The sequence below is a fragment of the Sinocyclocheilus anshuiensis genome, unplaced genomic scaffold (assembly GCF_001515605.1).
Source record: "Sinocyclocheilus anshuiensis isolate Anshui unplaced genomic scaffold, SAMN03320099.WGS_v1.1 scaffold294, whole genome shotgun sequence".
Taxonomy (NCBI): Eukaryota; Metazoa; Chordata; class Actinopteri; order Cypriniformes; family Cyprinidae; genus Sinocyclocheilus; species Sinocyclocheilus anshuiensis.
In genome coordinates this window covers 429009-454462 of record NW_015544130.1, presented here as the reverse complement: position 1 = coordinate 454462, position 25454 = coordinate 429009, and the positions used below count along the sequence as shown (strand labels likewise).

The 25454-nt window shown below is 36.5% G+C and overlaps 4 protein-coding genes across 8 annotated transcripts in view; 2 read left to right on the top strand and 2 right to left on the bottom strand.

Moving 5' to 3' along the window:
* Positions 1-3126: 3126 nt before the first annotated feature.
* On the bottom strand, positions 3127-4700 carry snrpe (small nuclear ribonucleoprotein polypeptide E). The gene is made up of 5 exons (XM_016494560.1): positions 4500-4700; positions 4173-4199; positions 3900-3962; positions 3671-3749; positions 3127-3567 (listed from the first exon to the last, which is right to left on the bottom strand). The coding sequence occupies exons 1-5, from the start codon at positions 4551-4553 to the stop codon at positions 3512-3514; spliced, it is 279 nt and encodes a 92-aa protein (XP_016350046.1). The 5' UTR covers positions 4554-4700; the 3' UTR covers positions 3127-3511.
* Positions 4701-5069: 369 nt separating this feature from the next.
* On the top strand, positions 5070-9054 carry LOC107694882 (ubiquitin thioesterase OTU1-like). Of its 3 annotated transcripts, none has more exons than XM_016494601.1 (3): positions 5070-5118; positions 5761-5985; positions 7797-9054. In XM_016494601.1, the coding sequence occupies exons 2-3, from the start codon at positions 5775-5777 to the stop codon at positions 8489-8491; spliced, it is 906 nt and encodes a 301-aa protein (XP_016350087.1). In that variant the 5' UTR covers positions 5070-5118; positions 5761-5774; the 3' UTR covers positions 8492-9054. The 3 variants fall into 3 exon arrangements, with proteins under 3 accessions (XP_016350087.1, XP_016350086.1, XP_016350088.1); XM_016494600.1 differs by lacking the exon at positions 5070-5118 and adding an exon at positions 5121-5155; XM_016494602.1 differs by lacking the exon at positions 5070-5118 and adding an exon at positions 5212-5235.
* Positions 9055-12143: 3089 nt separating this feature from the next.
* Positions 12144-17019, top strand: LOC107694864 (specifically androgen-regulated gene protein-like). 3 transcript variants are annotated; one of them, XM_016494557.1, is made up of 5 exons: positions 12144-12311; positions 13282-13395; positions 13595-13771; positions 14311-14512; positions 14592-17019. In XM_016494557.1, the coding sequence occupies exons 3-5, from the start codon at positions 13667-13669 to the stop codon at positions 15722-15724; spliced, it is 1440 nt and encodes a 479-aa protein (XP_016350043.1). In that variant the 5' UTR covers positions 12144-12311; positions 13282-13395; positions 13595-13666; the 3' UTR covers positions 15725-17019. The 3 variants fall into 3 exon arrangements, with proteins under 3 accessions (XP_016350043.1, XP_016350045.1, XP_016350044.1); XM_016494558.1 differs by lacking the exon at positions 13282-13395 and having other exon boundaries at positions 12272-12311; XM_016494559.1 differs by lacking the exons at positions 13282-13395; positions 13595-13771.
* A 1045-nt stretch (positions 17020-18064) lies between these two features.
* kif17 (kinesin family member 17) overlaps positions 18065-25454 on the bottom strand; it is a 17259-nt gene continuing 9869 nt past the window's right edge. The window contains exons 5-14 of the mRNA XM_016494599.1: positions 23516-23968; positions 23341-23441; positions 22027-22183; positions 21854-21945; positions 21621-21739; positions 21030-21258; positions 20521-20779; positions 20108-20187; positions 18715-18841; positions 18065-18608 (exon numbers count right to left, since the gene is read on the bottom strand). Coding sequence (XP_016350085.1) covers positions 18421-18608; positions 18715-18841; positions 20108-20187; positions 20521-20779; positions 21030-21258; positions 21621-21739; positions 21854-21945; positions 22027-22183; positions 23341-23441; positions 23516-23968 — 1805 coding nt within the window. The 3' untranslated portion in view covers positions 18065-18420. The remainder of the gene's footprint in view (positions 18609-18714; positions 18842-20107; positions 20188-20520; positions 20780-21029; positions 21259-21620; positions 21740-21853; positions 21946-22026; positions 22184-23340; positions 23442-23515; positions 23969-25454) is intronic.

Sequence of the window (25454 nt, the reverse complement as noted above, 5' to 3'; positions counted from 1 at the left end):
CTGGGGTGAGAGGAACGGAAGAGCTGGGTCTTACTGAAGGATGGGATTTGCGTAATATAAGGAAACTGGGTGAAGAAGTGTGCATGGAAGAGTATGAGTGGAAAACCACAGCAGCCACATCACCTCTACAGAACTAAAAATTGTCCAAAAGGAAATAAGGGCCTACCATTAAAGTCTATTAATATTATTGAAAAATGATTCATACATGTATGAGGTTTCCCCCATGCATTCTTGTTTTCTGTTCCTTCTTTTGGTTTATTTTTTCTTGTTTGCTTATCTTTATCATTTATACTGCATTGCTGTCACATGACCCTATCAAAGATCAACTGTGTTGCAGTTTTTCAAAATTCGATTTGACATTTTAAAAATGATTCAAAAATACTTTTTTAGTGCAATTCAGGTTCATTTTGTTGTTTTGCAAACTGAGCACATTGCATTGTGGGATTGTAGTGGGACTTTAAGTGTTATTTTAGTATCACTGAGATACTATCATCGCTTTTTTAGACATTATTTTAAATTTGCTTTTATTTTTACATTCTCTATTTTCATTGTCATTTTAGTGAACGTTTTAATAAAGTATGTAATTTTGTTGTGTGTTTTTGACATTTTTCTTAAATGCCTATATCATTTTTGTTCATTTTTTATATCAGTTTTAGTTAGATAATTTTAAATATTTTAATAAAAATGAGAACTAGCTGAGAAATAAAAACAGTTTACTTTTTTAATATCAGTTAACGTATATTTGATTTGAAGTAGCTGATTTTTTTTATGGTTTTAGTTCATCATAATTACGCTGTACTACACATTTTACTAATCTATCTTTCAGATGTATTCCATAAGCACCAAAATTATGCATAATAGCATACGCCTATGCAAATAAAAAGAACAAAACGTAGGGTTGTCATTTCTCCATTGGGATTTGGTTGTATTCTAGATGACATCAGTTAAAAAGGATCGCCATTCAGTAAAAACAAGTTATTATATTATGATGAGCAAAATCACGTTTGTTTCTAGAATAATGCACACCAATAAATTGTTCACACGACGACCATGACCGTGTAAGCCTGTTAGGAAAGCAACTCTAAGTTCGGTTTAGCAGTTCTGGAAATTCTGGACACATTAATTTTCATCTGCATGTGAAAAGAAGCGATTTTAAGCATTTAAAGCCCCTAGAAAGATGCACACCGAATGAATACTGAAAGAGAAATTCACAAGGGGATCGACTTTATGCAACATTACTGTGGTTGAAGCCACAGTGAACGACTAAAAGCGTGTGGTCGCAGTTATAAAGTGAGTTTAAAGTCTCTGGAGTCAGCAACTGACTTCCTCCCGATGAGCTTCACAGCTACATCTGGTTCTCCGGCTCTGTGCACACACGCAATGCTCGTGTACTCGTGATTTAGATACCGCTTCCTCCACAGGTTGACAGTCAGTCCCTATCTAGAGACTCACCAACCACTGCCTCTGACTTCAAAGTCACAGCTCTCCTGTTCTCTGGCAAACCCATCTGAGCTCTGCTGACATGCTGCTGTTTTCACATTTCCAGATTTTTATCAAACTTCCCCTTGAGGAAAACGACCGTTATTGAAATCTAAAGCTTTAAGCTTAAAATTAGTTGTTGGGGGATTTGAAACTAATACCACAAACTGAAGCACGCAATAACGTTCAGATAAAGAACTATGCAGATGTTGTGTATTCATCTCTTGAACAATCAGTACATACTGATTCAAAATCACTTTAGTGCACATATCACGTCATGGTTGCAACTGGATTGTTTTATAAACATCGCTGAATTCTGTAATTTGTGATCCTGGACTACAAAACCAGTCATAAGGGTCAATTTTTTGAAATTGAGATTTATACATCTCTCTCCATTGATGTATGGTTTGTTAGGATAGGACAATGTTTGGCCGAGATATTTGAAGATCTGAAATCTGAGGGTGCAAAAAAATCAAAATATTGAGAAAATATAAAAATTTAAAGTTGTCCACATGAAGTTCTTAGCAATGCATATTACTAATCAAAAATTAGGTTTTGATATATTTACGGTAGGAAAGTTACAAAATATCTTCATGGAACATGATCTTTACTTAATATCATTTTGGCAAAAAAGAAAAATCGATCATTTTGACCCATACAATGTATTGTTGGCTATTGCTACAAATATCCCCGTGCGACTTAAGACTGGCTTTGTGCTCCAGAGTCACATTTCATCACATTTATTTTGTATAATTGTTTAGAACCTTGAAGGGCAAAGTGGTAGTTTTCATTCTGAAAACATTATTAAATTACTTTGTTTTAAAATATTTTATTAAGCCATTTTTTTTTCTAATCAAGGATTAGAAAAGTTCAACAGGTTATTAAATCATGTGCTGTATATGTGCTGTTTTGGTTAAAAGCATCTGTTAACCTATTTAATCCCACCGGTAACATTTGTGGCTCAAAATTTTACTTTAGAGTTTGAAAGGTCAAAACAAAAAAAACATCTCTCTCTTTCATATATATATATATATATATATATATATATATATACATATATAAACAATAATAATAAAAATTAATTAAAAAGGTCAGATGTATTAAAGCGATTAACTTCTTAAGAAAAGTTATGCAATGTTTCATTGGGCTATATGAGTAAAATGCACTTATACAATACAGTAGGGGTACAAAAAAAAAAAAAATTATACAAAAACATAAAATGTCACATGTAACATCTTTCAAAGACGCATCCCACTATTACACTACAAAGACAAACTAATGCATTGCCCTCTAGTGGTTACACGGTTAGCTACAGACAGGTGTCAAACAAAGCAACAAATATTACTTCGAACTACGACTAAAATATACATATTTCTAAACAATTTAAGAAACGAAGTACCATGTCAATAAGCAGTCATGCTTGGTTGCACAAAACATGCACTATGTATTGGTTCAGTACAATTTTTACATAAATTAGTACATTTTTTCAGCAAGGATGCATTAAATTGATCAAAAGGGACAGTAAAGACGTTACAAAAAGATTTACATTTCAAATAAATGATATTCTTTTAAAGTTTATATCAATCAAAGAAAAAAGGTATAATCTTTTTTTTTTTAAAGCTGCTGAATATTCAGTTTAGCCATCACAGGAATAAATGACATTTTAAAATATATTACATTTTTAAAAAAACGGTTATTTTAAGTTATGATATTTCGCAGTACTACTGGTTTTTGATCAGATAAATGCAGCTTTGGTGAGCAGAAGATATTTCTTTCAAAAACACTAAACCTTTGAACTTTATTTTTTTCAGTCCTTTGCATATGCTAATTGTCACTTTGTTTAATTCCAACACTAAAAACAGTAGCCTGGAACAGTGGGGGGAAAACAAATATTTATTTTTGAGATTTAGAAAAGAAAAAGGTTTTCACAATTTTAAACATGGGTCAAAATACCAAATATTGACAAATGAAAAAGTAAAACCAACAATCTAACAGCAAACAAACAATATCCAAATGAACTCCTAACAGACAATCAATTGGACACACTCTGCAGCAATGTGATGTTGTCTCCTTTCAACATAATCCGCCCTATTGGAGAGATAAAATATGTTTAAAGTCATATCGAACTTACATCAAACAAAAGTTATTTCTCAGAAACGCATGACTCGCCAGTATCGCAAAGTTCACTTACCCAGTGGCTTCCTGTTCTTGGTCTTCATGTGAACCTCCTCTGCATCATCCAAAACCAAGTTCATATACTCATCAAATCCCTTGAAACATAAACAAAAAGCAAATAAGAGTTCTTTATTCACATGCTTGCATGATATTGTTCCCAAAATTATCTGTAAAGATGAAAATGAGCTGTGTGGAAAGAGTAAAGTGTGTTAACAGTAAATTTGAGACTTGCTGTGTTTACTCACAATGATGCAGCCTTCTATCCGCATGTTGACCTGTTCATACAGCCAAACCTGGATTCGAGAACGCTGCACAGGAAGGGAAAAAATATTAGCAACTCATCATTTAGATTTGTATTTTGAACTTTTAATTTATATTAGATTTTTAACTGGTCAATTAGATTTTTATTTTTAAGAGGATGATAAATACAAAAACGCTGCAGGTAATGCTGTTCTAAAAATGTATAACCAAAAAAAAAAAACAATAGTAGAAACCAGAAAACAAAAATGCATGGAGAAATTCTGTAGATACCTGAAAATAAGGTTCTGAAGGTGTAATTAAGGAAACAAACAAATATTAACTATAACATTATACTGATATCAAATATTACCCATGAATAGTTTAAAAAAAGCATTTTTCATTCATTAGTAACGTTAAGTAACCGATCAGCAGGACAAACACAAACCTGATGCAAACATCTCAAATACTGATCAAATATATAATTATAGAAAAAAATCATGCAATTCATAATACAATATGTAATACAATACAACATTATTATTACTAAACCAACGTATATCAATACAATGGAAAAAGCCAATCCAGCTCTGCGTTCTGAAGGATACAATGGGCTGCACCATGACCTTCTGAACCTTCTGTCCTTGTCCTCTGTACGCCATTCTTTCAAGCAATATCCAGATATTTTTGAAGAAGGTGATCAATGTCAAATTAAAGGCAATAGTTACTGGCGCGGCAACGAAACTCTCACGTTGCTTGCTGCTGTTTCAATGGCGGCGCAATTCCGGAAACAGAATGACGCAGATAAAACGACGTGTTGATTCTATGTTACGCCTCTTGTGGCCGGGAGACACATTACAGACTGGTGGATTCACACAAAATATTTGTATTGCACAGAACATGTTACATAATACACGACTGTAAAAGCAGTTATATATATGCACAACCAATTATATGTGATTGTCCAATAATTCTACACGTTTTTTCACTATTTTAAATCAGCGTTTGCTATCACTAGTTCATTATAAATGTCTCTGTGTTGTTACATATTAATTTTTAAAAGTAAAAATGTTAACTATTGATATGCTGATATTGCACGAAATTTTACGCTAGCAATATCTACAACTTGTGTAGTTTTCAGGACGTAGTACACAGATTGTGTGACGTAATACGCATGTTTCTGCTCGGTCAGCGTGTCAATTGTTGTTGTTTTAGAGGCGTTCAGTGGTGAGTGACTTAGCATCGGGCCAGCTCCAAACTACGAGTGATTTTTATTTATTAAGACAATATTTTCATTTATCTTTAAAGGATGTTTTTATAGTGAAAGAATTGTTTGAATTTGAGGTTATATAATTATATATCTGCTGAGCTTTTGTAACGTTATCTTTAGCCTGGCTAACAGTTAGTCTAGCTTAGATTGTTGTCAACATTGTCTTTTATATTATTAAACACCCGATACTTTTGCTTAGGTGATAAAAAAATAAGGGTTATAAAGTTTTAAATTAATAATTATATACGCATTTATTGCGTTTAGCATTTTGTTCAGCTGTAACGTTAGTGCTTTTGTTGTTTTTTTCAAGTACTCAGTAAATCTGTTATATCTAGTTATACTGGAATATATATTTTAATGCCGTTATCATATTCCTCGTTTCTTTCTTTATTTTTTATGTATATGTATTCATATACTGTGTAAATACGTGCACATTTCCACCTGTTATTTAAATGAAATTGCCATTGCTTTACATGGATGGTTTTTCTATATTTTTAGTCTTATAATTTTATTGTTGCATATGTCCTTGTTTTAAAGCCAAAATATAACTGCTTCTAAACTTCATATTAATTTAGCTCATGCACTTGTTCTGTGTTCAGAACTGAACAGGTACATGATGCTGCGTCTGCGTTGCAAAGCCAAGAACGGGACCCATCTGATGCAGGGCCTTACACACCAATCATGTGTTCAGGAGCTTAAAGATAAGATCGAGGAGCTAACTGGAATACCATGTGATGTACAGAAGATCATGGTAGGCTATCCTCCGTCCAGCCTGGATCTACGCAATGGTGAAGCCCACCTCAAAGAATACCCTATCAAATCAGGTTTGGGTTTGCTTTGCATTGCATGATCTTTACACTTGATTTATTTGCAATGTGCTACAGGAATAGTTGACCCAAAAATGAAAATTTGTTGCAAATGTACTCGCACTCAGGCCATCCAGGATTAAGATGAGTTTGTTTTTCATCAGAACAGAGTTGGAGAAATGTAGCATTACATCACTTGTTCACCAATGGATTAGGGCTGTGTATCACCGGCAAAGTCACGGTACGATACATATCACGATACAGATGCCACGATATGTATCATGATACGGGACTGCACTGAATTTCACCTCAGCAGAATTTAGTAAAACAACTGTTTATTAAACACTGCATACTATAGGGCCATTTCTAACTATAGGCAGAGCAGGCAGTTGACCACGTTATAAAGGGCCTCCATAACTGTACCACAGTAGGCTACAATATAAGTAATGGCGTATGTTTCATGTTTACATTTGGCACTCTCCACCAGGTACAATATTCTGATTGTTTGCATCTTGATTTTAGGCCCATAAATAATAATGTATTAGTTCTATTGTAATGTACTCATTCTAATATATTAAAAATCATCTTTACATTGCTGGTAGGTTATCATTGCACAAATGAACACTCTCTACGTTTAAAAAAATAAAAATAAAAATTAGAAGCATTCTAAACTAATGTGCTGTCTTCACTGTAGCTCACAGCACATTCAGCAACACAGAAACTTCTCAGCGCTGCCCTGCAATTTGATCAATAAAATAGCTTAATCGCTGAAGAGCTACATTAGCTTTCTCAACAAGATAGTGGAAATCAATTGCTTAACGAGTGTTTAATAATAATATATTAAATAGTGGTAGGCAGGCTATAAGGAGGGCTTTGTTGTCCCAATAAGGCAGCATCTACCGTATTGGCCCGAATATAAGACGACCCTGAATATAAGACGTCCGCGTGTTTTCAGATGTATTTCCAAGAAAAAAACATCGTCTTATATTCGGGTCAATATGGTATTTAATCATTTTAATAAATAAAATCATTTAAAATAGTTTTTTCTCGAAATGTAACAATTTTTTTCTCATAATTTAATGAGTTTATTCTCAACATTTTATTTCAACGTTTTTCTCGAAATTTATCCAAGCTTTTTTCTCGAAATGTAACAACTTTTTTCTCTTACTTTTATGAGTTTATTCTCAACATTTTATCTTGACTTTTTTCTTGAAATTTAATGACTTTTTTCCTCACGATTTAATGAGTTTATTCTCAACATTTTATTTCGAATTTTTTCTCAAAGTTGAACTAGCTTTTTTTTCTCTAAACTTAACGACTTTTTTTCTCGTAATTTAATGAGTTTATTCTCAACATTTTATTTTGACATTTTTCTTGAAATTTAAAGAGTTTAATCTCATATTATAATGACTTTATTCTCGAGATGGTTTTATTTTTTGATTATTGCTTTGCGCTAATCCTCTTCCTTACATATTTTAGCCGTAAGCAATATTTTGAAGTTAAAACGTCTTGATGGATTTATTCATTACAAACACGCAGCTTGTGGATTAGTAAAATTGTTGTGATGTTATCATCAGCTGTTTGGACTCTCATTCTGATGGCACCCATTCATTACAGAGGATCCATTGGTGAGCAAGTGATGTAATGTTAAATTTCTCCAAATCTGCTCCAATGAAGAAACAAACTTATCTACATCTTGAATGACCTGGGGCTATGGGTAAACTCTCAGCAAATTTTTGGGTGAACTATTCTTTTAATTCTGTAGGCCTATTTATAAAACCATCTTGCTGAGTTTCCTGTGTTGCTCATTGGTACGTTTATTGTTCCAGGAGACACACTGATTGTAGAGGAGGAGAAGAACAAACCCAAACCCCAATCACAAACCACTGTGACCAAAAGGCCCAGTCTTGACCTGTCCCCGGTTATAGAGCGGCACGTCGTCCCTGCCGACAACTCTTGTCTGTTTACCAGTGTGAACTACGTTATGGAAGGTGTTTATGACCCAGGCTGTGCGCCTGAAATGCGCGGGCTCATCGCACAGATTGTAGCTAGTGACCCCTCCGCGTACTCAGAGGCAGTATTGGGCAAGACTAATGAGGACTATTGCTCCTGGATCCGTCGCGATGACACGTGGGGAGGCGCCATTGAGATTTCAATCCTCTCAAAGTTCTACCAGGGTGAGATTTGCGTCGTTGACACTCAGACTGTGCGTGTCGACCGCTTCGGCGAGGATGCTGGTTACACTAAACGAGTGCTGCTAATTTATGATGGGATTCATTATGACCCACTCCAGAAGGTGGTGCCCAATTCAGATATTCCCGCACAGACTGTGTTTTCCACCACCGATGACATAATTTTGGCCCAAGCGCTGGAGCTCGCCGATGAGGCGCGGAGGAAACGGCAGTACACAGACGTCAACCGCTTTGCTCTGCGCTGCATGGTGTGCCAGACTGGCCTGGTGGGGCAGAAGGAAGCAAGGGAACATGCCAAGGAGACCGGCCACACCAACTTCGGGGAGGTGTGACGCTCTTCGCTCTGTTTTTTAAATCACCCCCACCTTTACCGCGCCACTGCCACGCCACCTAACATGGTACCTGCTCTTTCTCTGCTGCCTGTTCCAGCTTGGTACAGTCCTCTACCTCACATTGTTTAGCGGCTTCAGAAGACTCTTACATGTCGAGTTCCCCCAAGAATTCATTATTCTTTTAACTTTGGTTTACTCTTGAGTTTGAAGTATTAAATGTGCTCGTGTTTTTGAGTCTGTTGCCAGATATGATGACAAAGCCATATCTTCAAACCAAATTTTAAAGGGATTCTCCACTGACTACCTTATATATAATGATTGCAATACTAGTATTAGGGTGAATTTCGCAAAACACATCCAGGTCATATTTCACTGCAGAATCAAAGAAGGAAAAAAAAAAAGACTGTGTATGAAATCACAATTCAAAAAATTATTTAAATCACGATTCAAAAAAATTAATTTAACTGTTAATTATTAACAGGCATCTTAAGCTATATGTGTGTTTATAGTTGTTGATGCCTATTTTCATAATTCTCACCATAATTCTCATTTAATATTAGTAATACAGTATGGTATTATAAATTATGAAGTATTTATACATAGTAGTATTAAAGTTAGGCTGCTTTTATATTTTATAGCAGTCATTTCATTGGAAAATAAGTTACTGTATTACATCTAATAATTTAATGAAAATGTCATGAAAATGATGTTAAAAATATCTTAAATATAATTTTTCACTGTTAAATGTGACCTAGACGTGTTTTTGTGAGATTCACCCATGACCTCATGTAAACACTTTTCTGTTGCCTGCAGCTCAAAGATGTGTGAGTAACAGCTGTTTGACAGTGCTAGCCAAACTCTTGGTAGTACCTAACAAATAATGAAACTTTAAACGAGTGATCGCATAAGGCATAATTGATCATTTTTAACAATTAATCAAATATGTTAATCTTTTCACACACAAAGTGCATCTGTGGCCAGAGTAGTATTGAAAAAAACGGTGGAGCACAGCTAAAAACATGCCTTTCATGATATCTAATTTAATCATGGCATTACTGTATTTATTATATTATCTGTCTTTTTAAGGTCATACGCACAGCTTCTGAACAATCGATGGCACTACATGAAGTCTTAAGTTCACTTGGCTCCATTGTACCTGTTACTTGAAATAGTCACATAGATCAAGTGTCGACTCTGAATACTCGATGCGGTTTTTACACATTTTCAGTAAGCTATTTAGAAAGAAAGCGTGGATTTTAAGTTGAAGTGGACAACAATGGTGCTGATAGTAGAATGTCACTGAACTACTTTGTGAATCTGTAGATTTTTTTTTCTTTTAAGGGCACTTGTGTATTTTCTGCAAATGACCACGCAAGATTGTTTTATGCAAAACGTGTTTATTCTCTCTCAAGTGATTATGACATATTGTTAGGAAGAGTGATTGTAGTGATTTTCATTTTACATTTTAAGTGATGAAATGTGTCATATTGAACATTTTGCTGCTTACAGGGCCGATATTAGAGGTTTAGTGTAGCAAAGTATCATTGCATTAGAGTGTGGATGAACTTTAGAGAGAAAACATCTTGTAAGGCCTGATGATAATGATGTACATTCTCAGTATTTTTCAGTCAGGTACTATCCACACTGTTGTTTACTTGTTTGCAGCCTTTTTATTTTGAAGAAATGGTGTCATTGTAAGGCCAAAGGACTTTATTTTGCAGTGATTTTTCTAAATGGCTGTGATCAGTGTTACACTAAGGTAACTTTGAGTGAGAAACTGCATGTACAGCACTCATTGCTACAAAATCACTGGTTATACTGGGCAATGATAAATAAACTTGAATTGATATATATAAATATTTTTATATTTTTTGCCTAATTGTTAACTAATTAGTGTGGTTTACTAAAGCAACCATTACTACTACTCCCAAACTTTAAAGGGGTCATATGATGCTGCTAAAAAGAACATTATTTTGTGTATTTGGTGTAATGAAATGTATTTATGCGGTTTAAGGTTCAGCGACCAGCTCTGATCAGCTGCAGTCCTTCTTTTGGAAGGCCAAACAAAGTAGTTTCACTTTCACAACGAAACACAGCGTCACACACTCAAATGCACTCAAAGCAGAAGCCGGGGGCTAGAGTGAGGAACGGCTGGCGGATTCGACGAAGGAGCGTCCGGAGGGCTTGCGGCAACCACATGTGACGACCACAGGCTGGACTCCGCGTCATCCACGGTGAAAGCCGTTCTGGCGATCCACAGCGCAAAGTTGTAGTATTTCCTCAGCAACCAGCATGGATCAGCTCCAGGCATGACGAAGCAGATATCGTCCTCTTTTGGAAGGCCAAACAAAGTAGTTTTGCTTTCACAACGAAACACACAGCGCCTTCACGACATGGCGGCAACAACAATACTACAGCGAGAATAAAAGTTACGCCTTCTTTCTTTGCATGAACATTTGGGCGGCGTTATGCAAATCTTCCCACATAGTGATGTAGACATGTGGGGGCGTGTTAGAACGAGCCGTTTTAGGTAGGCGTGGCTGACTCTTAACTTTTGTAAAGAATATCTCTTTGGATTTGAGACTTTAGTCTTTGCAACGTTACAGATCTTCTTTATGCACCAAGAGCTTGTAACACTCCAAAGAGAAAGGAAAAATTGAAATCGCATCATATGACCCCTTTAATGTTAGTATTAAACTTTACCAAGCAATTTGTTCCATAACTCCAATTTAACCAGGAACCCCAATGTTAATTTCATCTTGAATGCCCTAGAATTAGAAACCACCTAGCAACACCCAACACACACTTAGCACGGCCAACCAACTTACTGCAGTTTTGCGCAGACAAGTACAACTCTATATTCTTTAGAAAATGTACAAATTTTGTTTGCATATGGCTTTTAGCATTTATTTCTTAAACTAGCATCTATTGTGAAGAAATTATTTTAGAATTACTAATATATAATCTACAAATAATCCTGTACCTCATTCACTACATAGTAATTACTCCTTAGCAATAGTGACTAAATGGTGAGTAATTTAATATATAGGCTACTATCACATCGGAATAAGAACTAATGAGTAGTTACTAGTCGTCATTGGATTTTTACATGGTACCACTACCATAAAACGTGTTAGTTTGAAGAAATAAATATTAAACCCGATTGAATAGTTAGTCACAATTGGATTTCTTCGAGTAGCATAAGCACCAGTAGTAGATCAAATCTTAAAAGTGAATTTTAAGGAATAAATGTTAAAACCGATTGAAGTTACCACACGATTGGATTTCTTATTAGTAGGAAGTACCATAAAAACAAAACAAAAAAAATAGTAATAATACTAAAAAAATAAATGTTAAAACCGATTGCTTGTATAGGGTGTGAAAACATAGCCTAATGAATCCCAGTTAGTGGAACAGGATCAAATCAGTTCCATTTGACGGGGCTTAAACTAATGTTATTTTAAGAAACCCTTAATAACGCGATTAACCAGGATTTGCCGGTGATCCTCTCTTGACACTTTCTGTCATCGTGTGTTTGTCATTCCAGGCGTGTGCAGAGAAGTAGTATGTGTAGTGAAGTATATACTACGCGTCTTTCATATGTATTTTCCAGTCACTAAACTACTGTTTTTAAACGAACGTTCGTTTTTTCTCTACACTCACCGGTCTGTTCTCTGATTGGCTGCTGCAGGAGAGAGACGCAAATGATTGGTTGAAGATTTTCCTTATGTACAGTACTGACACCTCACTGTACCTCACAGCACTGACACTGTAGAAGCACGTGAACCTGCTGGGCTGCCATCTCGTTTCTGCACAAGAGGTAAGCTTTTATTAAGGCATGCTTCAGGATTCATATATTTATTTCTGCATATAAGTATTCTTAAGATTTTAATTTAAGGGAAAGGCAAATTATAACAGAATTTTAACCAGAGATGAATAGAAAATGAATTATGCAATTGTAATTAATGTGATGAAATGTATCAATTAAAATCAGATTTAAATAAATATACACGCTGTTATTTACTATAGCCTATTATGTGTCTTACCCATGTGTTAAACACTGTGAATTCATTTCTAGTGTAGTCTGATACTGATAGTTTCACATACCCTTAAAGTAAATTACTAGATAAGTGTGCTTTCTTGTGTAATACAGGTCATACATGTATAATAAAGTCATTTCAGTGTTATTATGATCATAGATTATTTCTCTAGAATTGCATAAAAGACGTTGGTGTTTCAAAGCACATACTGGTGTTGCAATTACAAAGAGAACCAAACATTTGATTAGCAGTATGTTATTAAGATTATATAAACTAGATTAAAAAAGGCCAGTGGGTTTAGTATGTCTGTGGAAATGGACTTTGCTTCTACACTCATTGCGATATGGCTTACTGATTACAGTTCGATTATTGCAGATCAACTTTTAAAATATAATGATATTTTGACAGATTCGAAAACAAATGTTGTGCTATACTGATGATGGTTTCATTTTTCATTAAACTGCAACTGCTTCATTCATCTATCTACAAAGAAATCCTGTTTGCTCTTACATTTGCATTGTATCCAACAATGTAATCACTGAAGGAAAAAAATGCGTTATCATTCACGTCATATGCAAATTTATAACAGTGAGAGCCTTTTACATGACTAATAAAACAAAGTGTATTGACATTGTTCTTGCTGATCTTTCATAAGGTGTACATATGAAACCATTTCTGTAGTACAAAATATTAAAGAATTAAACTTGATGAGCAGAACTTTTTGCACATTTAACATTTTTGTCTATTTAGCATTGTGCACTCTGAATTGGAGGTCAAAGTTTTGCTTTAAACCAACCGATGGTTCACTATCTTCCATTCATGCCGGACTTGATCCAACTAAAGAAGCTCAGAGTAACGTCTGCTGTAATCTCATTCACATCATCTGATCATTTAATATACCATACACAAAAATACAAACAATTCCTGGCTAATTTAAGTTCATGTATTTACAATTTTAATTGCTTTACAATTTCCACTATTATTACTAATATAACCAATTCTTTCAAAGGATGCATATCAAGATGCTTGCTCAAGCATTTTTTTATATGATCTTTTTTTAAAGGGAAATGCAGTTTCATCACCATTGTAAAGAACTTTGAATTCATATCAGGGTGGAGGTTTCCATAATTTGCAAATGCCGATAAGTGTCATGTGGCAAGATGGCAAATGCCTCGACACAATGGGCGAGATTGACAGTAATGGCAGCTGTGACAGCATGGTCAGCTTCAATTCATGCTTCGTAAGACATACTTTTTTTATGAATACATACTGTACATATTGTTAAAATACATTTAAATACGCTATACATCTCCAGTTGTTTGATGTGTCTAGAAAACGCTGATAAAATATATTAAAGTGTTAGTTCACCAAAACATAAAAATTCTGTCATCATTTACCATGTCCTTCCAAACCAATATGATTTTCTTTCTTCTTTGGAAGATGATATTTTGAGGGTTGTTTTGGGCCCCACTGCCTTTAAGACAAAAACATTCTTCAAAATATCTTCTTTTGTGTTCTGAAGAAGACAGAAGAAAGTGCAAGTAGTACAAAGGTATGCAAGTACCAAAATTTTTATTTAAATGGTACATATTTGTACCTTTTGAAAAGGTACTGCCCCAGTGACAACTTTTCTACCTTTTTTTCTGAGAGTGTAAGTCATACAGGTTTTGATCAAAATAAGGGTGAGAAGATGATGACGGAATTTTCATTTTTGGTTGAATTATCCCTTTAATAAACACATTAAAATCCGTCCACAAATGCAAATAATTTATGTTTTAGAGTGATGAAAGTCTGGAGTATCTCTCTGCTGAGGAGAAGGCTTGTCTCATGTACTTAGAGGAGACCATTCAGTCACTGGATACGGCGGATGACAGTGGCCTGTCCAATGATGAGACTGATCAGCTGCCAGCTCGAGGAAATGTGGCTAACAAAGCGGCCCACCTCTCTTCGTCAACAAGACTCAGCAAGGTTTCTAATCAAGGTGTGTTGTTGCTCATGTAGTATTTATAACTACTATTGCCTATAATGCAGTAAAATATATTTTCTTTTATTGTCTGTAGATGTACCCAAAAGCCAATTTGAAGGTCCATTCTCATCTAGCAGCTTAGTGCAAAATGACATTCTGAATTATATGGTTCCTACTCCATTTGTCCTTGCAAACCACAACTCACAAATCCAAACCAGACCTGAAATAGCTGCATCCCAGAAAAAGACGGCACCCAAAGTGGCTTGTGAGCTCCATCAAGAAGCTCCACGGGTTCCCTCTGAAGTCAATGTGGTACTGATACCACCTCCACATAAAATCAAAGGCAGTAAAGACATAGTTGAAGAACAACAGAATAAACATCAGCCAGAGAATGTGGCACGTAGAGGACCACTCTCGTATGAGGCTCTGGTGCATCTGCGCAAGAGTGCATCGATGCGGAGAACCAATGCTACAGAAGCCAAAACCGGAGAACAGCAGTTTTCTACAAATAAAGATCATGAGGGAGGCATCTCTGGATCCCAAACTCTCACACAGGCCATGACAAGTAGGAGCTCCAAGCCCACTCCTCCACCTGTGGCCCCTAAACCTAAAATGAAAACCCCACACAAGGTCCCAGTGAACCAGGAAGAAGCCTCCAACCCTAAGATCGACTCAACCATGCCTTACTCAGGAGTATTGACAGTGGATAAATTAATGAACGTAAGAGTGGAGGCTCTTTGCAAGTTGGGACTCCTCAAGGAGGATACAAAGAACCCAATCTGTCAACGACAAAAGCATTCAGAGTCCCCAGCAAACTTGGTGCAAAACCAGACCACAAAGGAATGTCTTGCTCCAAATCAGCCAGTACAAACTTGCAGTCCTCTCCACCAAAGGTCTGTGAGCGATCTTTTGGCAGCTTCTTCTTTTCCACAGCATGCCAATATGGCTTCAACCAGGAAATCTGCTACACTGGAACGCACTGGGATGGGACTGTCAGGATCTAACATCACAGTCTTAAATGCAGTTTCTCAGAACCACCAATCAAGTTCTTCTACAGTAGAAACCAAAAACCATTTTACAGACACACAAATTAATTCTAATGAATCGGCCTCCATAAAAGCAGAATTGCATGCATCATCTCGTTCCAAAGGCTTCAATGTGTCGGTTCCTAGCATCGGAAGGGATCGGAGAGAGGCATTACGAAAACTAGGATTGCTGAAAAACTGAGATTTGTTGACTATTCTCTCCAGTCGTGATATATCAAATAATGCTTCTGGGTCTAAGCCTCTTTTCCGTTTTAAGTGAGAATACCATTACAACAGCCATTTATGAGCACTGTTCATTCTCACAGTGTAATCTCCAGTCTCATGGTGTCCTGGACACCAATATTTTAACATTTTTTAAAACAATAATCACTCTGTAGCCTAGTAAGATTGGGGTATGGAGATAAAAATTTGGTTCATGATTTTCAGTAGGACTGCAGCACACACTGAGCGTATATTATCATTGTTTGTTGTTTGCTTTTGGCATCTGAAGAAGCGTTTGGACCATAGACTGTATGGTTTGGACCCAGAAACTGTGACACATGACGTCTGACTTAACAACCAAATAATAAAAGTGGAGTGTGCAATTTTATAATGTTAAAAGCCACTGGTAGGCTGATTCCTCTGAAAAATGTAAAAACATACTGACCAACATCAGCTCAACCAATGGTCATTATTTTTGCGATTCGTACTAGTTGCACAGAAATTGCACAGTTCACTTTTAACAATTTCAAGTAATACAGTGTGGCACTTTACCTTTAGTCCATTAATTATTGATTCTAAATAGTGACTATAACAAATGGATGCCTTTGCGATAATAGAGTATGTTTACTTTTCCGGGTGATCCTAATAACTTTAATTTGGAACTAGACCTAAGTAGATGCTCCAAAATCCTGCTCCAAAACTCTTTATGAATCATTACTGTTTTGCTAATCAGTTGCTTTAGAAAATCACTTCCTGTTTTTTTCCAAATACAATGGAGGAGGCTATATCTGCTTCACCAGAGACTGTTGAACCTGAGGAACCCAGGCTTCCAAAGATCAGCTATCAGTCAAACTCCTCATTTTACACACCGGTCAGTGAGATCTGACACAGCACTTCAGTGGATTAGCGCATTATCTTGAGTTGCAACCAACAGACTGGTGTTCATGTTACCTGGCCTCTCAGATTCATCTGTCATTAAAGTTCTTTATCTCGCAATGTGACCTAGTTCATGACTTATACTGAGAATGGTTCCTTCTGTTTGTATTTACTCAGTTAACAGTTGCCCTTTGACAGCTGCTCATCTAACCAAATCCACACAATAATGCACATGGAAAGCAGCCATAAATTACTGCAATGTTTAACCACGGAACACACATGAATAAAGCAATAATTTCTTACTTGGTTTCAAGTTTGTCTGGTTGCTGTGCTGTATGATCATCAGATAGCAGAATATTATGCTTAAACTGTATCCAAGTCCAAGTACTGTGCTTTGCATAACCAACAATTTAAACCTTTACAACTGGTATGGCTGTGGTTGAAACCATGGTGAAAAATGTAACTGGTTCAATCCCAATGCAATTAGATTAATAAAACACATGTGAAAAAATGAATCAGGTGATGCACTGCTGTAAAAATTGTGAGCTTTGAAACTATGATGATTTTGATTAGCCCTCACACAGTTTGTGAGCAGGCTGTTAAAGGGGTCATATGTTTACGTTTAAATGTCAATTTCAAAATGTTTTTGTGGCAAACTGACTAATAATAAGAATAGCTTCTGTTTCTTTTACCACGCTTACCTCCAAAACGTCTGTTCTCGGTAGCAACAGAGCTAGCCTTCGTCGTCTTTTTCTTTTGACGTTTTATGGCGGATGGCAAACCGCTTTTGGTGCTTATTCCACGACCTACTGGGATCGAGTGTGGAGCAATGATGTTGAGGGGGAAAAAAACATGTTCTTCTTAAATCCTGTGTCTTTTAGATATTTAACAGTATATTGAACACTCTCGCATATTTATTCAATAGATTTTTCAATTAAAGTTTTATTTATTTATATCACAGCTATCCACTGTAATTACGACACTTACATTTTACTACAGCGAATTCCACTTATTGAACTGTAGGGGGCTCCAAAGTCGCACAAATACACAAAGCGAATATGTATTTTACTTATCTATTCATTGCAGCGAAGTTAGGATTTAAATTGACCACACCTAATTGTTTTGAGTCTGGCTGCAAGAGGTTAATCACCAGAATGTGCACTAGAGAGACATGACACACATTCGGTTTTGCAAATTGAAGACAGCAACACAAAACAAGATTTGCAACCCATATGTTGATATTAGTCTATTGAACAAAAGTGAGACTTGATTTTAATCCACTCACATTAAATTAGTTATATACTGTAAGTGGCCTAGAAAAATGTATTTTGTTTTACATGGTCTGCATGTTGAATATGATCAGCCATAACCATAATTATTAGACTACTTTCATTTGTAGGATAAATCTTAAAAAGGACAAACAAATTAGACTAGTTTTTCAGGTCAAAAATATTTATTTAATGATATAGACAGTAACGGACATTAAAATACCACAAAATGGGTTTTCTGTGTTGAACTCTCAGTGCAAAATAAAACCAGAGCAGCACATTAGGTAGCATTATTTCTATTACTTCAGGTAGTATTAGTTAAAATTCCTATGGTTATACAGTGTTTCATGCCACATTGTGTGACATTTAGAATTGAAAGTTAGGTCACAAAATTACCCTGTTTGTCATTAATCACTAATACAACAAAAATATGTCTTTATATATCTACATATGAATTAAAAACAGATAAAAGCAGCTTAAAAAGATAGAAGTTCTAAGCTCTCATACGCAGGATTTGTCAAACCATGTCCTGTCAGTTGCTCTCAGTTGGGATGAGCGTCTTGCTCTTCTTGCGTTTTACTTTGCCATGTGCAGGTGGGACTCCAAGGGACTCCAAACGGAAGGGGCGTGGAAGGAGAGATTCCACGTTTAGAGGAGACAAACTGGACCCAACAGAGGTCTGGTGCACTGGACCATTACCGATTGAACCAGAATAATTCACTGTGAGAAAATTATTAGAATGATCAGCATTTATAAACACAACCATTGCATGAGTGAAACAAGTGAATATGAAAACGTAATGGTTTATATTAAATCAGTCTCTCACTTGTGTTTTTAATAGAGTCGCCAGCCAACAGCTGACTGCTCCGTTTTGGCTTGAAGTAGTTAGTGGCGATATGCTCGCTATCACTGCGTTTGAGCATTTCCTTGTAGCGGTCCTCCTCCTCTTCCTGCTAAAAAAGGGATTTGGACTCATTCAGACACGAGTCTAAGCTATGGATGTTTCTCATATTCATAAGAAATATTCTGTGGATCTAAAAGACTTTTACACTTAGATTCAGATTACACTTAACCCAGGGTTAACATCTTTATTTAACCTAGGTTAAAAGTTAATTCTGGGTTAAGAACAAAACTTATTTTGTATTTTTTTTAAAGTGGGACAAGACTACTTTTAACCCTAGTTCATTATAAGAGCTTTTACAGTGCTAACAGAATTTCACTGCATTTGCGCCCAATGCTCACCTCTTTAAATATTCATGCACTTTGTACTTGTTACATACACTTCTTCTAACATGCTTTATTTAGTTTCAGCTAAGCAGTATAAAATGTCAAACAGTGAAAGCAAAAACATTAACTGGAATAAAGAGATGTATTATTATTATTAAATATGCATACGTCACAAAAATATACAAATAATTAAGGTAACACAGGATTGCTTTAATCCAAGTTTAAAATGACCCTCAGACAGCAATTTCAAGTGTAAACCCCCTATTATTGAATGTGGCACATGAATCTGGTATTAGTATATTTGTAGTGTATCTGTGTATAATTAAAGGGTTAGTTCACCCAAAAATGAAAATTCTATCATTAATTACTCACCCTCATGTCGTTCCAAACCCGTAAGACCTTCGTTCATCTTCGGAACACAAATTAAGATATTTTTGATTAAATCCGAGAGCTCTCTGACCCTGCATAGACAGCAACGCAACTGACAAGTTCAAGGCCCAGAAAGGTAGTAAGGACATCGTTAAAATAGTCCATGTGCCATCAGTGGTTCAACCGTAATTTTATGAATGCTACGATGCATACGTGTGGTGCTGCTGACGCAGGAGCCGGCTTTCTGACATAGAACCCGGATGCGCTGCGGCTTGTTTGCACATGCATGCGTCATGGTACTCTCGTGAACGTGAAGACTGACACGTAAGAGAAGAAACTGTTGAATAACGTCATTATTTTTGTTTTCTTTACACACAAAAAGTATTGTTGTAGCTTCATAACATTACGGTTGAACCACTGATGCCACATGGACTATTTTAATGATGTCCTTACTAACATTCTGGGCCTTGAGCTTGTTAGTTGCATTGCTGTTTATGGAGGGTCAGAAAGCTCTCAGATTTAATCAAAAATATATCGGTGAATAATTAATGACAGAATTTTCATTTTTGAGTGAACTATCCCTTTAAGTGTCAGAATAACTTGTTTTAATGGTGTCTGAATACCACAAAAGGGTCGGCAAGGTCTGAGGCAGAATTCCTGCGAGCTGAAAGTCTGCCAGGGGCAATGGCACCTGAAGGAGGGACTATAGAGCAAGAGAGAGAATATATCTTTAAATCACACAAGGAACTGACTGAAACATTTGCTTTGCAACATGCACTATTTTCTGCAAAACAGTGACCAAGAACCACAGTTTTTGTCATCCATGAAATAGTATCATAATTATTTTATGGTTTGCTGTTACTGGTGACTCGTTTATTCTGAATCAATTTTAGTGCAGAACAAGTTTCTTTTGTTTTCTTCTATGATCACATTAGAAATTAGCACATAAAAGTAAAGTGTATAAAAATGAACTGCGACTTTTACAATTGACTGAACAAAGATCATAAAGATTCTCTGACATTCCACAGCACTTCACCTGCAGGTAATGTCGTTTTCTGCACCACCACCTCTGGCAGTTTCCAGGTCCCTCCCTCTTCATCCCACACCGCCTCCCTCCGCAGCCGATCCAGGTTACTGTAGTTACAGTCTCTGCGCACCAGGGGTGCCATGCGCTCCAAAATTCCTTGAAGGAGCTGGCCTTCCCGCTCCAGACGCCGGATGGTGGCCAGATAATCATCTCTCTCCATCTCAAACTCTGCCTGAAGATCTCTGATCTCCAATTTGGCAGCTTTTAGCTGTTCATCACACAAACAGATGGTTGGACATTTTGGACTGGTTCTACAGTTTCATCTCGTTAGTGAAACTAGAAATCTAATTTAAGAAAAATATACTTTTTATACGCTTTTTTGGTCGATTTTAAATAATAGTTTCTGTACATTTAGCTAATAAATTCAAATAATATACATATTTTATTCAGAACTAAAGTAACAGTAAGTATGTAATAGTCAAATATTCATATCATATCTAAATACTGAAATCTCTCACCTTCTTCTGCGTGTTCTCCAGGTGTCTGCTCTTGGCATGGACTTCCTCCTGAATGGAATCGTATACGTTCAGCAGAACGCTGTCACTGTCCTCGCTGCTTTGGCTCAGAGCTTCGATTAGCTGCTTCTTCCTCTGGTCGGCCAGAGTCTTCCTCTGTCTGTGTCTCTGCTTCAGCTCCTCGTTCCTCACCTGCTCTCCACCCACAAACTCCTGCTCCAGCTGCTGCAGCCTTTCAGCCAACAAAATATAGTGGAGACAGCATTATTTATCCCGTTTATCAATGTCATCATTTCTATAGCTATTAGGGTGAAATCAAGTAATTGAGATGACTGGCAAAAATGTCCCAATTAACCTGAATTCAGCCCTACCATCCTGATAAATAAGTTTCAGTCTCTTTGAAGTCTATTTCTGTCACTGCATTACATCCAAAACAAATCATGCAACCAGTTGGTATATATTTTGAAGAAATAAAGCACACTCAGTCAATACAATGGTTGAAGATTTAGTACCATTTGTCTGCAGATGGCATAGTTTCTATGTTTAGTTAACTAATACAAATACAATTTTAAGTTGAAATTCTTGAGGTTTCACCTCTCTAAAACATGCTGCTGGTCCAGCTGACCGGGTGTGGCAACCACAACCATATCTATAACTGAACTTTCTTCACTGGGAGCTCCTTTGACATTAGCAACAGCAGAAGACCAATTCTCCTACACAAACAAGAGTCATTTAGATTTGTGAAATATAAAAATACATTAAAAACTCAATTAGAAAACACATCCGCATGGTCTATTTAAACCCAGTTTCAGGCAAAATCAAAGCACCTCGGGTACATTGTGGTCAGCATCCACCTGTTCCTGTGAAGCCACAGGTGCAGTGATGGGTTCTTCTTTATGCTGGTCCACGCAAGGGCCACCTGTAACTAGAAGATCTGACCAGATTTCAAAGATATAGAATCTAAAGATGGACCTAAAGGAAACTGTAGTTTCAACATTACCAGTAGTATGTGTTCGACTAGCTCTGGACCTCTCCAAAGAAGAGAGTCTGGTCTCGTATGATGTTCTCAAGGCTGCAATGTCTTCTTGGAGTTTGACTTTAGACTCTTGTTCTGCATCGTACTCGGCCTGTAGCTTCATCAATTTCTTCTCATATTCCTACATTTACATGTACATGTACATTTATGCGTTTGGCAGATGTTTCTCTCCAAAGCGACATACAGTGCATTCAGGGTACACGTTTGATCAGTTCTTGCTTTCCCTGGGAACTGAACCCATGACCTTGGCATTGCTAAAGCCAAATGCTCTACTGTTTGAGCTTCAAGAAGGAAAACAAAAACATTTGGAAACAAAGAAGACCAACTAGATGAGTTCATGATCATTTATTTCTATTGACAAACGCAAAACAGCAAAACTCATCTACTTACTAGTTTGCTTTAACAGCCTAAAATGGCACTCTTTTAGTTTTTAACCCTTGTGTTGTGTTCAGAACCCTATCACACTTACGAGGTTACAGAGCAAAAAGGTTACTCCCTCAAAAAATTGCTTATAAATCACTCATTATGCTATATTATCACCAAATATTGGATTCAATCTTTTTGTCAACTTCTTATCTTTCATTTAGGACTGGTTTTGTATTTATATTTGCTTCTGATTAATCGTAGGCCTCATTTATCTGAGAGTAGGCACCTCATTTTTTGAGTGAAAAAAGCATTATTCATTTTTGACCGGGAACACCACAAGTGTGACTTTGTGCCATTTTGTACAAAATAAAAGCCTTTCAAAACAAACTCCCTGATTAAACATTAAAGTACACTAGTGCGATAAACAGTGCAAATTTTCTTCAGTTTTTATTTAATATTGTGAAAATTATTAATAAATAATTATTTTTTCACTCAAAAAATGAGGTGCCTACGCTCAGATAAATGAGGCCTACGATTAATCAGAAGCAAATATAAATACAAAACCAGTCCTAAATGAAAGATAAGAAGTATTAAGAAGTATAAAATAGATAACTAGTATTTTCGGGAAAAATATTTTTTTTTCAGAGCAAAAAGGACCCGAACACCACATGAGGGTTAAATAAAGAGCTGAGTCTGAAAGAGTTTTAGGAATGACGTTTAAGTCATGTGACCGTGGAGTAGTTCACTTATAGCCTACGTATTAGCCAACTTTTAGCTTCTGGCAATTGTATTTATAGGCTTCAGAATTCACAAAACAGAAAGTTTCCTCAAAAATCCTTCATCTTTCGAGGTGAAGACCTCATCCATATGTGGAAACAACACATTTAACACTGACTTTAAATCTGTACACACCTCTTTTATCCTGTCTTTCTCTGCCTCGCTCTCTGATGTGTTGCTCAGGGGTCGTGACAGAACCGCTGGAGAATCTCCTGACTTCTGACCTGCCAAAAGTGCTGATAACAGAAAGGAAATTCAACAATGCGCTATTCAAACACATTCAAATTTAAGCAATTGTTGTGTTTCTTACAGCTGAGTTTGACAGATCCCAGCTGCCCAGAGATTAACGCTCGCAGTTTCTTGATTTCCTCCTGATATTCGCGCAGGAGGGCGTCTTTTGGGTCCTCGTTGATGCGTGGGCGGTTTTGGATGCTCTTGGCACGGTTGGCGTAGCGTAGAGTACTGATGCTCTCCTCATAATTGTTATCGGCAGGCGAGAGACAAGCCACCATGAGGGTACGAGTGTTTCCGCCCAGCGAGTCCTGAAGCAAACGAGTGAGCTTGGAATCGCGGTATGGGATGTGCTTGGAACGACCGTCCACCAATGCAGATATAACATTGCCAAGGGCTGAAAGGGACAAGTTGATCTTGGTGGCTTCTTGAAGGCGATCTCCAGTAGCACCGGTTTTCGACTGACGTTCACTACCTGCAAGGTCCACGAGGTTGAGCTTCCCAGCACGCAAATGTTCTTCACCAGCAGCATCTAAGCTCATAAATAGATTACAGAGATGATTTATATACATTCATTTACATAGGACTTAGTAAATGTGTATGACTCAGACACCAACCTGTGCTGCAGATCTCTAGGTGAATGGTGAATATGGAGTGTGAGCGGGATGAATCCTTGTTCATGAGTGTGTATCCCACAGAGCGATTCCTCCAGCCCTGATCCATGATCCGCTCACATTCCCCAACACTGTGCACCGTATGCATGGACAGATCCCGTACATACACACCACGCTCAGGATGCTCCTTCAGCTTAAACACACACAGCATTGAGACATGAAGTCCATGTACACAAGAGAACAATGAGCTATGTGTGATCAGTGGTTACATACTTCCATCTTCTGTTTGGTCTCTTTTCCCAAAAGGTCTCTGATTTCCTCTTTATAAATTTCCAGGTAAGAGGCCCGTACAAGGAATTTTGTGTTCTCTGCACACTTTATAAAGAATAAGTTCAGTTTTAAGATCACTTATATCACAATGAATATAGCTCTAATTATAGGAATTACATTAGAAGTGTTTTTGCAAAATTTATCTTGTTTACCAAGTCTGCATTTCTTTGAACAAACATACAGTAAAAACTGTAATATTGAGAAATGTTAGTACAATTTAAAATAACAGTTTCCTATTTTAATATAATTTAAAATGTCATTTATTCCTGTGACGCAAAGCTGAATTTTCAGCATCATTACTCCAGTCTTCAGTGTCACATGATCCTTCAGAAATCATTGTAATATGCTGATTTGCTACTCAAGAAATATTTCTAATTACTATCAGTGTTGAAAACAGTTGTGCTGCTTCATATTTTTCTGGAAACTGAGATACATTTTTTTCAGGATTATTTGATGAATAGAAATTCGAAAAGAACTGTGTTTATTTGAAATAAAAATATTTTGTAACAATGTACAAGTCTTTACTGTCACTTCTGATCAATTTAATGTGCCATTGCTTAACAAAAGCATTAAATTAAAAAGAAAATCTTACTGACCCCAAACTTTTGAATGGTAGTGTATTTATAATATTTTACTTTGTTATTCATATTAAATATTACAAGTCAATGAATAATAGAAGTAAATATGATGTTTTATACTATGATGGATGGTACCATCACATGATATGCAAAATAGTTACCTGGATTGTCTCAAAGATGTGCTCAAAAGCTCTAGGGATGATTCCCCTCTGGGATGGAGGATCTAGAACACCTTGCATAGTGAACGATTTGCCACTGCCTGTTTGTCCATAAGCAAAAATTGTCCCATTGTAGCCCTCAGTTACACCCTGTTTGCAAAAAAAAATTATACAATATTTGATTATGTAATTCAAAAACAAAGACAGTCAGGCAGACAGATGCATAGATGGATAGATAGATACAAAGACAGTCAGGCAGACAGATGCATAGATAGATAGATAGATAGATAGATAGATAGATAGATAGATAGATAGATAGACAGACGGACGGACGGACG

What these genes read in the sequence shown, in the direction of transcription:
- snrpe (XM_016494560.1), bottom strand. Translation starts at nt 4,553, where the DNA reads ATGGCGTACAGAGGACAAGGACAGAAGGTTCAGAAGGTCATGGTGCAG. An exon ending in TTTTCAGGTATCTACAGAAT is followed by an intron (nt 3,963 to 4,172) that starts TTCTCCATGCAT and finishes CTTCCTGTGCAG; the next exon opens with CGTTCTCGAATCCAGGTTTG. An exon ending in CAAGAACAGGAAGCCACTGG is followed by an intron (nt 3,568 to 3,670) that starts GTAAGTGAACTT and finishes TCTCTCCAATAG; the next exon opens with GGCGGATTATGTTGAAAGGA.
- LOC107694864 (XM_016494557.1), top strand. Translation starts at nt 13,667, where the DNA reads ATGCCGATAAGTGTCATGTGGCAAGATGGCAAATGCCTCGACACAATG. An exon ending in TCAGCTTCAATTCATGCTTC is followed by an intron (nt 13,772 to 14,310) that starts GTAAGACATACT and finishes TTTATGTTTTAG; the next exon opens with AGTGATGAAAGTCTGGAGTA. An exon ending in CAGCAAGGTTTCTAATCAAG is followed by an intron (nt 14,513 to 14,591) that starts GTGTGTTGTTGC and finishes TATTGTCTGTAG; the next exon opens with ATGTACCCAAAAGCCAATTT.
- LOC107694882 (XM_016494601.1), top strand. Translation starts at nt 5,775, where the DNA reads ATGATGCTGCGTCTGCGTTGCAAAGCCAAGAACGGGACCCATCTGATG. An exon ending in AGAATACCCTATCAAATCAG is followed by an intron (nt 5,986 to 7,796) that starts GTTTGGGTTTGC and finishes TTATTGTTCCAG; the next exon opens with GAGACACACTGATTGTAGAG.